General features: G+C 38.7%; 2 protein-coding genes across 5 annotated transcripts in view; one reads left to right on the top strand and one right to left on the bottom strand.

Moving 5' to 3' along the window:
* Nucleotides 1–217: 217 nt before the first annotated feature.
* Nucleotides 218–4,026, top strand: LOC148854012 (IAA-amino acid hydrolase ILR1-like 2). 2 transcript variants are annotated; one of them, XM_088985223.1, is made up of 6 exons: nt 218–350; nt 450–951; nt 2,093–2,218; nt 2,328–2,642; nt 2,873–3,001; nt 3,337–4,026. In XM_088985223.1, exons 2-6 carry the CDS (start codon nt 577–579, stop codon nt 3,709–3,711), a joined length of 1,320 nt encoding a protein of 439 aa, XP_088841349.1. In that variant the 5' UTR covers nt 218–350; nt 450–576; the 3' UTR covers nt 3,712–4,026. The 2 variants fall into 2 exon arrangements, with proteins under 2 accessions (XP_088841349.1, XP_088841348.1); XM_088985222.1 differs by lacking the exon at nt 218–350 and having other exon boundaries at nt 417–951.
* Nucleotides 4,027–4,888: 862 nt separating this feature from the next.
* Nucleotides 4,889–16,340, bottom strand: part of LOC148854011 (sulfatase and phosphatidylinositolglycan class N domain-containing protein) — a 45,868-nt gene continuing 34,416 nt past the window's right edge. For 2 of the 3 annotated variants that reach the window (XM_088941114.1, XM_088941115.1), the window contains 6 exons: nt 9,450–9,552; nt 9,130–9,319; nt 7,249–7,347; nt 7,095–7,153; nt 5,389–5,494; nt 4,889–5,300 (listed from right to left, as the gene is read on the bottom strand). In XM_088941114.1, coding sequence (XP_088797240.1) covers nt 5,136–5,300; nt 5,389–5,494; nt 7,095–7,153; nt 7,249–7,347; nt 9,130–9,319; nt 9,450–9,552 — 722 coding nt within the window. In that variant the 3' untranslated portion in view covers nt 4,889–5,135. Of the gene's footprint in view, nt 5,301–5,388; nt 5,559–7,094; nt 7,154–7,248; nt 7,348–9,129; nt 9,320–9,449; nt 9,553–16,340 lie in introns of all 3 variants that reach the window. The other variant, XR_016094847.1, reaches the window with a different exon arrangement.

Genomic DNA, 16,340 nt, shown 5'->3' with positions numbered 1-16,340 from the left:
TATATATTTCTAATATTTTATTATAAATAATAAAAAACTGAAAAGTCGACGAATCAAACCGATAATTAACTAAATCAGTCAATCAGTTAACCGACCGACTTCAATTCCACTTCGGTTAACCCCGGTTCGGTTTAAAAAATTAGTCCAACCGAACCATGAACACCCCTGAGTCCAACGGTAGCGTAAAGAGTAAGCTCTCTTCAGTCTTGTTTAGAAGAAGACGACCAAAGTGAATTGGGCACAGTGAACCAAAGTGAGGTGAATCAAAAAGGAAGTTGTTGAAACCTACCTCCGATGCAACGGGTTCGATTCAAAATAGCGTATTACTGTTTGGCTACGTGTCTAAAAAGGTATGGCATTTTTTTTTCACAGTGGCTGCTCTTAGGACTTATAATGGAAAACATGTATAATTTATCAGGTAAAAGTCATCTCATATCTGTTGCGTGCAGATATATTCCTTTTGGATGGAGTAATAGAGACTAGAGAGGAGGAAGCAAAAACTAAAAAGAAAAAGGTGGCTATATCTATATCTGTGCTTCTGCTTCAAACAACTGATGAAAAGGAATCGATCTATCCATGGATTCCTTGCAACTCTTCTCTCTGTTACTTTTCATTTTTGCAGCTTGCTCGAATCAGCAACCTTGTTTAGGGAAACAAGGATTTGATTCTCTTGGCAGTGAGGGAAACCCCTCGATAAGAGATGAGATAATTAGGCTGTCGAACGCTCCTGACACCGTGAATTGGCTGAAAAAGATAAGAAGGAAGATTCATGAGCACCCAGAACTGGCATACGAAGAATATGAGACGAGCAAGCTCATCAGGAGCGAGCTCGACCAAATGGGCATCGAGTATCGATGGCCTGTTGCAAAGACGGGTGTGGTTGCTACCATAGGCTCCGGATCCCCTCCTTTTGTTGCTCTAAGAGCAGACATGGATGCTTTGCCTATTCAGGTCTCTCTCTCTCTCTCTCTCTCTCTCATTAGAAAAGAAAAAAAGGTAAATGCATTAATAACCATAACCATTTAGAATGTTAAAAAAAAAAAAAAACTTTTATTTGCCTCCTCATACAATACAACGCTTTCTTCTTTTTCTGCTTTAGATTTTGGGATTCCGTTTTGCAAGGTGAGTGACCTGTACCTTTGAAAAAGTTCTCTACCATCAAGAAATGGCTGTTATCTGTTACTTTACCCACAACCTGACACTCGATTATTGTCACCCTTCTGTTGGATTGAGTAAGAAATCCCTCACAGCACGTTGCAGCGGTGCATTGAAAACGTCTGATCTCCCCATGCCGATGTGCGGCTGCAAGTTCTGTGAGGAGCGCTCTGATCCCATAAATTCCGGATTGGTCGGAGATCGATGGTGGCGTCTTTTCTTTCGTGTGTATCCGTACTTCTCTGTATTCTTTTGCCTGTTCAGCATCAATGTACGGTTATTTATTTATTTACTTTTTTCGCTTCTCCACCCTGTTGGCAGCGGGATTTGATGCTGTAAGCTGTGTTTCAAATATAATATATTTTAATGTCTAAAGCTTAGATCTCCGGGAACTGTTCAAACATTTTGCTTTTGAAAACTTGACACCAAAAGTTAGATTTGCAACCCACGGAAGGAAGTTAACTACAAAACATGAAAAAATATATATATACGAGAAAATATCTGTTGCTCGGTACCAGAGAAAATATATATCAGAGATTCCAGGGCCTTTGTCCGCGAGTCTGTCAAAATTACCTGTACCTAAGAATATTTAATTAACAGGAAAACACTGTTAACCAAAAAGTGGTAAAACGATTAACTAGATGGTGTGATTCTGATCTATGGATGAATCTTACAGCTCATCAAATTGTTGACAGAGCATTCCACAGACCAGCTGAAATCTGGATTAAAACCCCAGTTCAGCCATCAAAAAGCTTTCAAACTTTCACTTTGGGCATCCATGTCCTGTACCTGGATAGTTCCTGAAAATCATACTCCAACAGTAATAACACCGTGTTCTATAGTGATCATTTCTATATTAATTCATAGACTGAGGCTCGATGAAGTAATCCATCATTCAGTAGTACTCGATGTAATTAATACGAGATTGTCCTTGTAGGAAATGGTGGAGTGGGAGCATAAGAGCAAAGTTTCAGGGAAAATGCATGCCTGTGGACATGATGCTCATGCCACCATGCTTCTCGGAGCTGCAAAGATACTGCAAGAGCTGCGAACCACGTTGAAGGTCACATTACAGTAACACAATCAATCCATATAAAACATTAAAATTGTTCTTTGTTTTTCACCTTTTTCATACTCTCTTTGACACCCCCAATATCTGAATGCTTATGCAGGGAACTGTTGTCCTCATATTCCAACCTGCTGAGGAACGAGGTGATGGGGCGCTGAAAATGGCGGAAGAAGGGGCATTAAGAAATGTAGAGGCAATCTTTGCCATGCATACTGTATATCAGTATCCTACAGGTGTTGTTGCTTCTAGGCCTGGAGAATTTCTAGCAGGGTGTGGAAGCTTCAAAGCAAAGATCAGTGGGAAAGGTGGTCATGCAGCGATCCCACAACATTCCGTTGATCCTGTTTTGGCAGCCTCAGTGTCAATAATTAGCTTACAAAATATTGTTTCAAGAGAGACAGACCCTTTGGATTCCCAGGTAACCTTCAAACTCAAACTTAACCGTGTTTAATCCCACAAACCCAGAAATTCAAAGTTTGCTGGTAGAACCCGGGTGTTCAAGAAAACAAGTCCATACAAGAGTTAATAAACAATCTAGGAATTATATAGGAGATTTCTGTTAGTTATGAACTTTACTAAGAACTGTTATAGTTCGTTTTGATTTATTCAAAAATTATACTCTGATATGTAAATGTTTGGGTGGTGCAGGTGGTTTCTGTGTCCAACTTCCAAGCTGGAACTGCACATAACATAATCCCAGACTCGGCCCTGATTGGTGGTACTTTCAGAGCTTTCAGAAAGAATAACCTTAATGTGTTGAAGACACGAATAGAAGAGGTACTATCTAACAACCTTTACACATCTCCCCATTGGCCACTGTTTACTCCTCTTTAAAGAGACTACTTCTCAATTTCAAAAGCATGAAACTTTTACTTTTAGTTCTAGATTCCTGGTACAAAGACCATACACATATGGATAGACATTGAGCCTCTCTGAAAACATTGGATGGATATGAACATCAATTAAAACCTACCAAATCCCAATTAACGAACTACACCCAGAATGCACATCGATTGGATATCTCTACTTTCCAATTAATGCAGAGGATAAAAATGAAGTTTAGCCAAGTTTCCCACATGAATGACTTAGCAGTTTTATTTTTCATGCATCAGGTTATCAAGGGGCAGGCCGCAGTACATCGATGCTCAGTAGACGTGGACTTCTCTGTAGAACGTCCCATGATTCCGCCAACTGTGAACGATAAGAGGCTTTATGATCTAATGCACCATGTTTCAACTGGGATCATAGGACATGATAATATGCATGTAGCTCCTTGCTACATGGGAAGCGAAGATTTTGCCTTCTATTTAGACCAAATTCCGGGTACTTTCCTTTTGATAGGCACCAGGAATGAGAAGATTGGAGCAATTTATCCTCCACATAGCCCTTATTATACCATTGATGAGGATGTACTTCCCATTGGAGCAGCAATACATGCAGCATTCGCGCATTCATACCTTACAAATTCAACTATAAACATAAGTTGATACACCATTCCTAACTTGCTTTTCTTTTTGCAATCCTGAAGAAGTTGAATGTAATATCACAAGTGTGATAGATAGTGAACTACAAGCAAGATGTAATTCATTCGTTTATTAGTAGAAGGATATCGAAATTGGGGGGAAAGCACCAGAAATGCATGCTCACCCAAAGTGCAGCACGCCTCAATGGAATCTACCTGTGTACTTTAAAGGGCTTTCTCTCTTTTTCTTCTTTTGTAATGGATGTAGAGGTAGCTTGGAGTTTAAGAGCGCTTTGACATTTAAGACCTACAATGAAATTTTGCTTAATGCCTTACCATATATATTACGCTTGGTAGCAACAATCACGGTAAAACATACATTGATATTCTCCCAATATAAAATTGTTGCCCATAATGTATTTCTGCAACACAATAATACTGAATTATGCACTGTTTCAACCCCATATGCACCGACGGGCATCAATTCATGACCATGGTTGATACATTTAGACGATCCGTTGCTTGCGGAATTTTTCTAATTCCTCTTGTACACCATTTTAGTCCCTTGAAAAGAGATGGTTTGTTCTGTGTTAAACAGTGCATAGAGATTTAAAGTTTTAAACCATGCCTAAAGAAGTAACAATCTCTATTTCTTACCAAGTGCAGAAAACGAAGGGATTGACATAAACTAGAAAACAGCTGACAAGCTAAACTAGTATAACATAAGATGAAAAGCTAAACTGTGAAGGTCAAGCCGTAGCAGCCTGTTTTAGTCTTTGTAATTCTCTTTCTTCGGTGCAAGCTGAATTTAAGGATATTTTAAAAGGCATTGACTTAGCTGAGGCATGTGGCTTCTCTCATCTTTTTGTTGAAAGCGATTGCCTTTCTCTTATTAACTGTTTTTCGGAGGAGAATATATAGCAGCACGCCTATGGAGAATTTCTTTTTGTCAGACATTTTGACTGAAATTCATGGTTTGAATGTCTCTTTTGTCAAAGGTGGGCGAATCAGGTTGCACATATAGCTCGTAGAGGTCTTTATGGGTTTGGTTACCTCTTGTTTAATTTGGTAGGTCCTTCGGTAATTCGAACTTTTTTTTCCTTCAGTTCAGTAATATAGATTTACCAAAAAATAAAGGGAAGTTAATAACTTCATGTTCGCTATATTTAACAGATAAACATCTCACGATTTCATAAGGGAAATTTTTGCATGAAACACTTTGCTCATTCCAATTTCCATTAGGACAACTTTCTCGCCAAAATATCAAAATTTGAGTTAAAAGCCTGTCATCAAGTTATTATACAAATGGGTAAAATAAAGAGTTTTGTAATGACAAGAAAAGTGAAAGAAACAGATCAGCTCCATTTGAAAAGTTGAAGATGATCTGTTTCTAATGGACTACATTAGAAATAAAGAGTTTTGGGTGCTCAAACTTCAAAGCTCAATGGACTACATTGCTTTCCGAGAAGATGCCTGTGGTGATCCAATTTGGATATCTTTTGTGTAGATATTTGTGAGAGCAAATAGCAGCAGAACAAATACAACTTGTGCACTCATGATTCCAAAATGGCTGATGCTATTACCTATTTCCATCCAACTTCCTGTATTTCGGACCTGGATTTATTTTGAAGCAAAATCAAGAACAATACTAGAAAGGTCATACAGAAACCTTGAGAGGTGTAGGTAAGTATACTAAGCATACCAGGAAGAAGAAATGGATGGTCATGGCATCGGAAAATAAAATGACAAGGAAATAGCATCCTGAACGTGGAACTCGAACAAGCTTGGTTATAGCACTAAACGCACAGCTGCATCCATTTTCCAAGCAACAAATGTCAAGCAGCTTATCTCAGATACCACATACTGCAATGCCTGAAAGAGATTGCAATAGTTTGGCTACAAAGAAATGCCGACTTTTGGAAATCATGCACATATCACAAAAGCCAAATTTCTAATTAGAACAGCATTAATTTTAATATATTGTATTATATCAAGGCTGTCTTGTGCGTCTCCCCCCCAACCAACCAACCTTTCAACAATACCAATTAGCAATCAAAAAAGAGTAAAAAAGGATGGCAATGATGACAATAACTTTTTTTTGAGAAAGGTACCATAATGACAATAACACTTTTAACTGAATGTGCATGCTTCCAGCAAATGTTTTCCATATTATACTTGTATCAAAGTCACAGAGCCTAGGAGTATAACTTCTATTTTTCCTATTTAATAAGAGTTGGAGCATATTGTTGTTTAGAGATACCATTTTCTTTTATCAGATTACTTATTTACCAATTAGTTTCTCCTAAATCTAGGATAATAGTCTAGTCAAATGGCTCCTATTTTTAGGTGGTCATTTTCCCTGCATTCTTCAATTCCAGTCCCTATTTTACTTCAATTCCCGAGAACTGGAGTTCAGAATGTCTTGGTATTAGATCTCAATCTCATTGAAAGTAAATAAACATTAAACACCTACTCTTTGCCTCACACTCTTCAGACTGGAAAGACGTATTAAACAACAATCCAGAAAAAGCTAATAAAATATTTCCCATAAAGTAGAAGCTCCAGCAATTAGTCCATAAATCAGGCATTTACAGAAAGGTCGCCCCATGATAGATCTGCATCTCATTGAATTGGTAATGAAGACCTAAAAGACAAACTATACAATTTGGCAGAATATGACAGAATGGTTCCTCTAAAGTAACAACTCAAAAAATGGCATATAGTTCATCAAGACCAAAAATCATGCATTTACAAATTAGTAAGAGAGACGAGGCTTGAGACTAGAGCAGCCAGACAACTTAATTCTAATCAAGTTAGACAGATGATCTTTATCAGAATCTGTTTTAATCAGAAAACAATCCCTGTTCCATAAGCCTTGGTTTTCAAACAATACGAAAACAATAAAAGAAAAGATGAAGGGACCAAGTAGTTTCTTTTCCTCTTATTTATAAAGATCAGCAAGAATGTGGAAACTATTGCTGGTTGATCCATAAATTATAGCAGATACAACCAAAATCAACAATAATATTAACATTAGCAACAAACAGTAAAACTAAATTTGCATCATAAATATAACTAACAGTTATAGCCTAAAGAGGAAAAAAACTTCAGCCAGATGCTAATCCTTACTTTCATCATCTAGATAAAATGATATAGCAAAAAAACAACAATCGCTACTGGAACCAGCCAATGAGTTTTGAATTAGAGAAAAACAAAATGTTCAGAGAGTTTGATCATGCAGAGGTTACAAATAAAAAAATTATTTTAGTCGCCTGCATCCAAGAAGTTGCCATCTCTAAGATACAATGCCCTAAATAAGATCCAAATCATGCTGATGGTTGAATAAAGATGCTATATAATTCATGTTTGAATGACTCACAAGAGGGAAATAAAGTATATAGTACTTACATGACAAGCATGAATGGGATGAATAACTTGAAAACAAGTAGCGCTGCCATCAGAAATGGCTGCAATAAATAGCAGAACACAGTAGCTTCAATAGATACCCAACATGAAAACCAATTGATTATACACCAAACATCAGACTTAAGTTTTTACTTACATTGAAGACTGTAATGAATCGATACACAGATGAAATCTCGAAGCTTGCAATACTAGCAAAGTTACCCGTTCCAAAAAATGCAACATTAAACAAGACCATCTATAAAAGAGAAGTACTATTAGACTCTCGAGACTATGGAACACTGTGGATAAAGCAGTATCACAAATGTCATATCTATTCAAATTTTCAATATGTATTCAATTGCAGATGTCAATCTTTATATACATATATCCATGTTTTTCTGTACATTTTGACCTGCAGCAGAAACTAGAAAAAATACGTTCACAAATACATTGATAATTCTAAGCTCTTCCAATGGTTTGATGACAGGCCTCTGAACAAACCTTGTTCTGTAGCTGACTGATATTGTGGTACGTGCACCTATGTTCAGATGACATCTTCAGGAATGGGAGTGTGAAAAGGTGGAAAATTTGCTGGCAAATATTGAGAATCACCTCTCTATAATTGGCAGTCAAGGCAGCCATATTTGAAAAGGGGAGAAATCAGGGGTGTTCTCTGTCAGGCCCTGTATTAAACGCTTGTCAATAGGTTCTGATTCAAATTTCCCCCACAAGCTGGTTTGGGTTGTTAGGGTGTCTTCAAAAGTGTTTCTTTTTTTGCTGGACTGCATTGTTGGGGAAATGCCTCACCAAGGAAAATATTAGCAGAAGAGGTCTCATACTTGATGGGGCAAGGTGTGCCTTTTGCAGCCACAGGAAGGAAATAGCCACCTATTCATTCATTGCAAGCCCATATGGATGGTCTGGAGTTTTTTTCTTAAACATTCTACGTATAAATTGGGTATGTCCCCAATCATCAACAGAATTGTTGGAAGGTGTGATGCATAAGGGTCTAAGCAGCGGAGGAATGAAAGTTTGGAAGCTTATCCCAGCTGCGATCCTGTGGAGTAACTTGGAAGGAAAGAAATAGGAGGGTGTTTGATAATTGGTTTGCTCAAGAAGATGAATTTTTGAGGACTGTGTCTGCTACTATTTTTTGCTGGGTATCTTCCCTCCTCCCTGGGGCTTCTCTGTCATTCCAGCAGATCTTTTCTGCTGACTTTCTTTTAATTAAGGGCAGGTGGTTTGTTATATTGGATTTTTTTTCATAATTAAAATTCATTGAGATCAATAAAGATATGTAACTGCTACAAGCATCCCAGGGAGAGGCACGAGGTGCAGCCTCACTCTAAAAGAAAGAACAAGGAAAAACTACAATTGAGCCCAGTACAACTGATCCCTAAGTACCCCCTGCTTAGCTAACGAATCAGCCAATGCATTGGCCTCCCTCCTCCCACCCATTGCATAACCAGATTCATATTACTTGTTAACCACTTGAACTTCTTCACTTCGTCCCTATAACACCACATCACTGAATCTGGATCTTTCAGCCAGCCCGCTACCACCTTGGAGCCCTTCATTGTTATATTGGATTTTTGTCCCCTCTTTTAGGTGTACTCCAGGGTTTGAAGCTCGCAAAGACATAAAAATTAGTAATCTCATTGTGGAAGGTGATTGACAAGTTGTTATAAGATGCCTGTAATAACCCATGACCTTGGCAACATCAACATGCATTGAGATAAGGAAGTTCGCACAAGACCTAAGACTAAGAACCCAATTTCTATGGACAACGAGGGAGGCGAACTGCTTGGCTGATGCTCTATCCAAACAAGGGGTTAATAGAGAAAATTTGTATTGGGGAATCTGAGGTGGGGAGGATTTAATGGTTATGGCATAGAGAGATGACGTAAACGTAATAAGGTCTTTTGGGGTTCTATGGAACATCTTGTGAACTATATTTTATTTAGTTAATAACATATCCAGTTACCAATCGAAAAAAAAAAGAAAAAAAAAAAAGCAGAAAAGGGAGAACATGGCTTACAAAAGTTAATGGGACTCTCAAGTCAGACAACTGCAAGCATCTCTCATCATACTCGAAAATGACTCTATCTTCTGCACTTCTTACGGAATTAGAAGATATGTTCACTTTACCCAAACAGAAGACTGAAAATTCAAACAATATCCATGCGACAAGTACAAGAGACAGTGCGCTGTAGAAAACAGCTTCATATCTGTAAAACAAATTTGACAATGTTTAAGGAGTAGGGAAAATAAAGCACCATAAATTTGCATATTGTTTCGCTTGCATAATTGCATGATATTGGAAAAATATAACCATGGCAACAATCTAAGAAAGAATACCCAATTGATAGTAGTAAAAAGGCAGGTGCAAAACCAAGAAAAATAGAGGTCAGGCGGGCCAAGAGATCAGTTGGTGAAAACAATGGGAGAACCATAGAGAAACCTGCAAGGAAGAAAATTCGATGTAGTAAATATACATACTTTTTTTTTTCAAATTCACAGCTATAAGCTTCACAGTCATGAATGCTTCCTCAAGTCACTGAAATATAAATGAGTGAGGGGGATATTGAATATACAAGTTTAACCTTTACAAAGCAATAACTTAAATTGGCAACAGAAGTCAACAACATTTCTAAAGAAAAAAAGAATTGTCACATAAAAATTAGATAATTCAATCAAAGTTGAATAAATTACATCAGTAATATTTGCAGCAATTTCATAAAGAGTTTTCATCCATTTTACAATACATTTGTTTTATTTTTGGTTAACAAACATGAAGATTGAAGTCTCCAAATCTTTTTCGTTACTGGTAAATCCTATATATTTAACAAGACTACTAAAATCTGAACAAACATCCATGTGTAAACAAACTTAACATAGGATGACAGAAGTAATATCTGATTGAAGTACAACTTTAAGCATTATTAACAGCCGAACAGAGGAGAAGAGAGGTAGGAGAAGAGAAGAGGAAGAGAGGAGAGAAGAGAAGAGAGAGATTTGGAGACTGCTACAGTGCCGCTACAGTGCTGGCGGCGCCAGCTTATATTAATATATATAGGGCTGCCATAATTAGAAGGGAAAGGACCCTTATGCCCCTACTTAAGTTACAGCATAAAAAACAAAAGAAAAAACTGCTTTAATTTGTCCAAACGGACCCTAACTCAGCAGAATACAAACATAATAAATAAAGTTAACATTCCAACACTCCCCCTCAAGTTGGGACATGGATGTCAGTCATGCCCAACTTGTCACACAAATTATTATGCCGCACGTGTTCAAGGCCCTTGGTGAAGATGTTTGCAAGTTGTTCCTCCGAACTAACATAAGGAGTGCACACTTCTCCGCTCACAAGTTTTTCTCTAATAAAATGCTTGTCCACTTCAATATGTTTTGTTCTATCATGGAGGACTGGGTTAGCAGCCTTGTTGTCACAGTAGAGTGACATAGGTTTGTTAACTGCAAAACCCAAATCTCCTAACAAATTTTTTATTCACATCATTTCAGCAACTCCATGAGACATGGCTCTGTATTCTGCCTTAGCACTGGATCTAGCCACCACACTTTGCTTCTTACTTCTTAAGGTGACTAGGTTTCCTCCCACAAAGGTACAATACCCACTGGTAGATTTTCTGTCATCGATTGCCCCTACCCAATGAGCATCTGTATACACCTCCACTTTCAAATGCCCATGTTTCTAGAAAAGCAAACCAGCTCCTGGGAACTTCTTGAGGTATCTAAGGATTCTTTCTGTAGCTTCGAAGTGAGTTGTCTTAGGATTATGCATGAACTGACTAAGAACACCCACTGCATAGGCAATATCAGGTCTGGTCATAGACAAAAATAAGAGTCTCCATACGAGTCTCTGGAACTTCTTTACATCTTTCAAACACTCCTCCTGACTATCTCTTAGCTGATGGTTGGGTTTAATGGGTGAATCAATTGGTTTCACTCCCAACTTGCCAGCATCCTCTAATAGATCTAGTACATATTTTCTTTGAGAAATAAAGATGCCCCTTTTTGAGCGGGCAACTTCAGTTCCAATAAAATAATGTAAGGGGCCTAGATCTTTCACCTCAAATTGAGTGGCTAGGAATTTCTTCAGCTTCTGTATTTTAGTCTTCCAGTCTCCTATGATTACTATGTCATCAACACAGACAATTAACGCTGCAATTTTCCCTTCACCTTTTTTCACAAATAAAGTATGATCTGACTGGCATTGTTTGAATCCCATCTATTGCACTACTAAACGAAACCTACTAAACCAAGCCCGAGGTGATTGCTTCAACCCATATAAAGATTTTTTTAACTTGCACACCTTCTGCTCACTATCTTTGGCACAGAAACCTGGAGGTTGAGTCATGTAAACCTCTTCCTCTAGGTCACCATTCAAGAATGCATTCTTGATATCCAACTGATGAAGTTCCCAATCAAGGTTAGCTGCCAGTGAGAGGAGGATTCTGATTGAATTCATCTTGGCTACTAGAGCAAAGGTCTTTGCATAGTCTACTCCATATACTTGTGTAAACCCTTTGGCCACCAATCTAGCTTTATATCTTTCTACTGAACCATTAGCTCTATGCTTTACTATGAATACCCACTTGCAATCCACTGGTTCATTCCCTTCAAGAAGATCCACTAACTCCCATGTGCCATTTTTGTGTAATGTATTAATTTCTTCCTTCATTGCATCTGTCCATTCAAGTTTGGATAAAGCTTCTGCCACATTCTTAGGAACAGAGACACTGTCAATTGAGGAAAGGAATGCACAGTACAAAGGTGAAATATAACCATAGGACACAAAGTGAGAGATAGGATGATTAGTAGTACAAGACCTAACACCCTTTCTCTTAGCAATAGGAACATCAAGATCATTAACAACAGGAGGATCAATATTAAGAGATTCAGGTATATCAATGGGAACAAGTGTACCTGGCTGATGAGGAGGATCTACCTCTGGAGAGTCCAATGATATTGGTTGCATAGTTTCAAGTTCCATGGCTCTTGAACTCTATTGGCTCTTATGGCGGCGAAGAAAGACCCGAAATGGAGAAGGGTCGGGAAGAGGAGGTAGTTGAACCTGAGTGTGTTTCTCCTCAACCCTACTCTCCCCCTGAGGAGAAACTAAGAAGAAGGGTTGACTCTCAAAGAATGATACATCTATGGAGACATAGTACTTGCGTGAAGCAAGATCATAGCAGCGATAACCCTTTTGAGTTAACGGATAACCAAGAAAAACACAAGGAGTGGCACGGGGATCAAGTTTACCATGAGTAGGAGACAAGTCATGAACGAAGCAACGACACCCAAAGACACGCATTGGAATGGGGGACAACAAAGTTGTAGGAAACAAGAGTTGATGTGGGGCCTTGTACTCTAGTAACCGAGATGGCATACGGTTGATGATATATGCAGCACACATAACATCCGTCCAAAAACGTTTCAGAACATTCATATGGAGTAATAATCCACGAGCTACCTCAAGTAGATGATGATTTTTCCTTTTAGCAACACCATTTTGTTGAGGTGTCCTGGCACAAGAGCTTCGATGAAGAGATCCACACGAAGCAAAGAACTCCGTGAGATCACTATGGAAGTACTCTTTTGCATTGTCTGACTAGAAAATGTGAATTTCAGTTTGAAATTGAGTGAAAACCAATCGTTGAAAGTTTTTCACAATCTTTGGCATTTCATCTCTAGATCGCATAGGATACACCCAAGAATATCTAGAGTAGACATCGGTCGAAGTAATGAAATATTTATATCTAGTCTCAGTAGGTAGAGAAATAGGGCCCCAAACATCAGAATAGACAATAATAAAAGGATATTCAGATCTTTTATTTTTTAAAGGAAAGGAATTTCTACAATGCTTGCTCAATTAGCATGTATGACACTGCAATCAACAAATTAACAAAGACTTAAACAACTTAGGAAACATAAGTTTTAAAGACTCAAACGAAAGGTGACCAAGACGATTATGCCACAAGTAGGCATGACTCTCACTAGAAGAACTTAAGGACTCTGTAGCCACAAGACCAACTTTATTCTCCAACACGTAGAGGCCATCCACCATACTTCCTCTACCAATCGTCTTCCCCGAGGTCAAATACTAAAATACACACGAAGGAAAGAAGGTCACTGAACAATTCAAGAAATGAGTAATACTGCTAATGGAAAGTAAATTGATAGGTAATTTAGGAACATGCAACACATTAGAGAGGGTAAGATCAAGAGGAAGGGAGATGGTTCCTTGACCGGCTATGGTGGAAATAAGACCCATCATCCAGTCTCACCTTATCTCTCCTAGAGAGGAGGTTATATGCCTGAAATAAATTTGACTTACCAGTCATGCGGTTTGATGCTCCAGAGTCAATTATCCAAGGGGAATCAAATGTATGAGATGAAACATGGAAGGCAGTGGTAGTGTTACCTGATGTAGACGAAAAGGAGGTAGGAGTAGGGCTAGAATCCATCTGGCGAAGTGTCCTACCATATAATTCCAAGTGGTCACGAAAGGAGTTGATGATCTCTTCCTTGGGGTCAGAACCATAGTGTCGCTCTTGGGGTACCATGGGACTAGTCTCTTGGGATGCCACATTTGTTGAGTTATATTTCTTCTAACTCTGCTGGGTTGGCTTCTTACTCAATTCCTGAGCCCATTTCGACTTGCCATGAAGATCTCAACATGTGTCTCTAGTGTGCTTGGACTTTTGATAGTGAGTGCACCAAAGTTTGTCTTTGTCATCCACTCTCTTTTGCGAATCTCCCTTTTTAAAAGAACTTCCAACATTTGACCTTGTACCCTCTTGGACAGCTAGTGCAATTGGTTCCCCTTCTGTATAGTTCATCACACTTCTTCTACTCTCTTCAGACTGAACTAGAGCATAAACTTCTTGGATTGAAGGTAGGTTCTTACTTCCTAAGATTTGTACTCTCATGGATTCATATGTAGGATTCAACCCTAAAAGAAAAGAAAAATACCTGTTGTTGGGAAACAAGTGATTTGTAGGCCTTTGTATCCTCATCGCACTTCCAATTCACATTTTGATAATGATCCAGTTCCTTCCAAATTGATGTAAAGTCTGAATAGTACACTGAGAGACTCCTCTCCCCTTGCTTGCAAGTGAAGGATTCTGCTTGTAATTGATATATCTTTGCATAGTGTCTCTATTCTGAATAAGTAGATTTTGCTTGTTCCCATATTTCACAAGTTGTTTCAGCCCACATAAAAGTCTTCCTTACTTGTGGCAGCATGGAAACCAAGAGCCATGACATCACCGTGCTATTTTCTTGGCCCCATCTGCCATGTTCAGCACTACCAATCTTTGGTTCCTTGATTTTACCATTAATATATCCAATTTTTCCTCTAGCAGTAATATAAAGTTTAATTCCTCTAGACCATTCAAGATAGTTCAGTTCATCAAAGGGGATTACAGCCATGGGGAAACTCATATCTATCCCCCCACTCATTCCATTTTGACCTAAAATTCCTGAAGTTGCAGAATTCTCAGAAGACATGATTCAAACACCTTTCAGACCTTACACACACTTATGATCCCTCCTATCACCAAACAAACAGTCCTAGAAACACCAAGGATGAAGCCCACATGCACACACTGCAATCTGGACACAATCTGACCACAAGCCAGCCTACATTATCCAAAAAAGGCAAGATTTTAGGGTGATCTCAGAGCTGATCTGACCTAGCAGTCACACTCCACCAACTTCCAGACACCCCAAACACATTGACTGCTAGGAGGGGTCATAAACCAGTATGGTTACATCACAAGGGTTAAAAGATCAAGTCACCCACGACCTACAGATCTGAATTCTCAGACATGGGATCACACAATCCATAAAAAAAGAGGTTCGAACCTCACAGCTTCTCAGAAAACATTCAACAATCTAGAGTCATATAGTTTCTTCTTGGTATACGACCAAGGAAAAGGAAAAAAAACACTAAAAAAAATCTGTACCAGTCGTAGGTCTGCACTTTTTTTTATCTCAGTTGAAGAAGACAGCAGGTTGAAGCTTGTTCGATCTGCTCACAGGCCTAGCAGAACTGCTCTGATACCATATTATCAGCCGAACAGAGAAGAAGAGAAGTAGGAGAAGAGAGGAGAGAAGAGAAGAGAGAGATTTGGAGTCTGCTACAGTGCTGGCGGCACCAACTTATGCTTTTTTTGATGAATAATAGTAAGTTTATTGATTTAGAAGCAAATTAGAATGAGTTCATACATCATCCCAGTGAGAGGCGCGAGCTGCAGCCCCTCCTTGAAACTTATAAGTAAACTAGGAAAGAAAAACAAGAAACACAATCGAGCCCAAAATAATTCTTCCCTATTTACCCCTTGCTTAGCTAACACATCTGACAAGGTATTTGCTGATCTCCCCACCCACTGTACAATGACCAACATATTCCTTGTCAACCAACTAAATTTCTTCATTTCATTCTTGTAATGCAACATAGACTCTTCAGAATTTTTCAACCAACCCACCACCACTTTGGAATCCCCCTCGATTATTAGTTGTTGTACCCCCAGCTGGTTTTCAAATTGGACCCCTTGTACAGTAGGTAAAAGTTCTGCCCTGATGGAATTACCAACTCCCAAAGGACCTGAGTAGAGCAACAAAATCTCTCCCTTCTCATTTCTCAAAGCACCCCCCATTCCGAATAATCCTGGATTACCCATGCTGCTTCCATCAAAGTTCAACTTAATTGAGCCTTCGGGTAGAGGAGACCAGCTTGTAATTGATTTGGCCTTTAAAGATGAGCACTTTGCTACTGTTAACCAATTTCTCCAAATGACATTAAAGGAGAATTGACGAAAGATTTCCAAGGTCTTCAGCCAATGTATGGACCTGTTTAGCACACAGTCTTTCAAATCTTGGCTGTTCCTTTCCTTATCTTGAAAAATTCTGAGATTCCTTTCTTCCCAAAGAGTCCAAGTCAAGGCAGCACGAGCACATCTCCACATAATTCTCCCTATTTTTGTAGGCCAATAAAAGGTAGAATGGTTGAAGAGCATGTGAACTTCTGCTGGTAGACTCCAACTACCCCCAAACAACGAAAGTAGCCAAGCCCAAAGGTCTGCAGAAAAGGGACAAGATACTAATAGATGGTAACAATCTTCACGTGAGCTCTACAGAGGATACACCAATTAGGAGAAATACAGAGAAAAGATCTTCTCTTTTGTAGGTTGTCTAAAGTGTTTACTTTCCCATGGAAAACTT

This window comes from Nelumbo lutea, chromosome 4 (genome assembly GCF_056320005.1).
Source record: "Nelumbo lutea isolate HS-2025 chromosome 4, American lotus-T2T, whole genome shotgun sequence".
Lineage (NCBI taxonomy): Eukaryota > Viridiplantae > Streptophyta > Magnoliopsida > Proteales > Nelumbonaceae > Nelumbo > Nelumbo lutea.
The sequence above is the reverse complement of the archived record's forward strand: the minus strand, read 5'-3'. Positions and strand labels throughout refer to the sequence as shown.

Coding starts and splice junctions, on each gene's coding strand:
- LOC148854012 (XM_088985223.1), top strand. CDS start 577: ATGGATTCCTTGCAACTCTTCTCTCTGTTACTTTTCATTTTTGCAGCT. Junction 952..2,092: donor TGGATGCTTTGCCTATTCAG/GTCTCTCTCTCT, acceptor TTGTCCTTGTAG/GAAATGGTGGAGTGGGAGCA. Junction 3,002..3,336: donor TGAAGACACGAATAGAAGAG/GTACTATCTAAC, acceptor TTCATGCATCAG/GTTATCAAGGGGCAGGCCGC.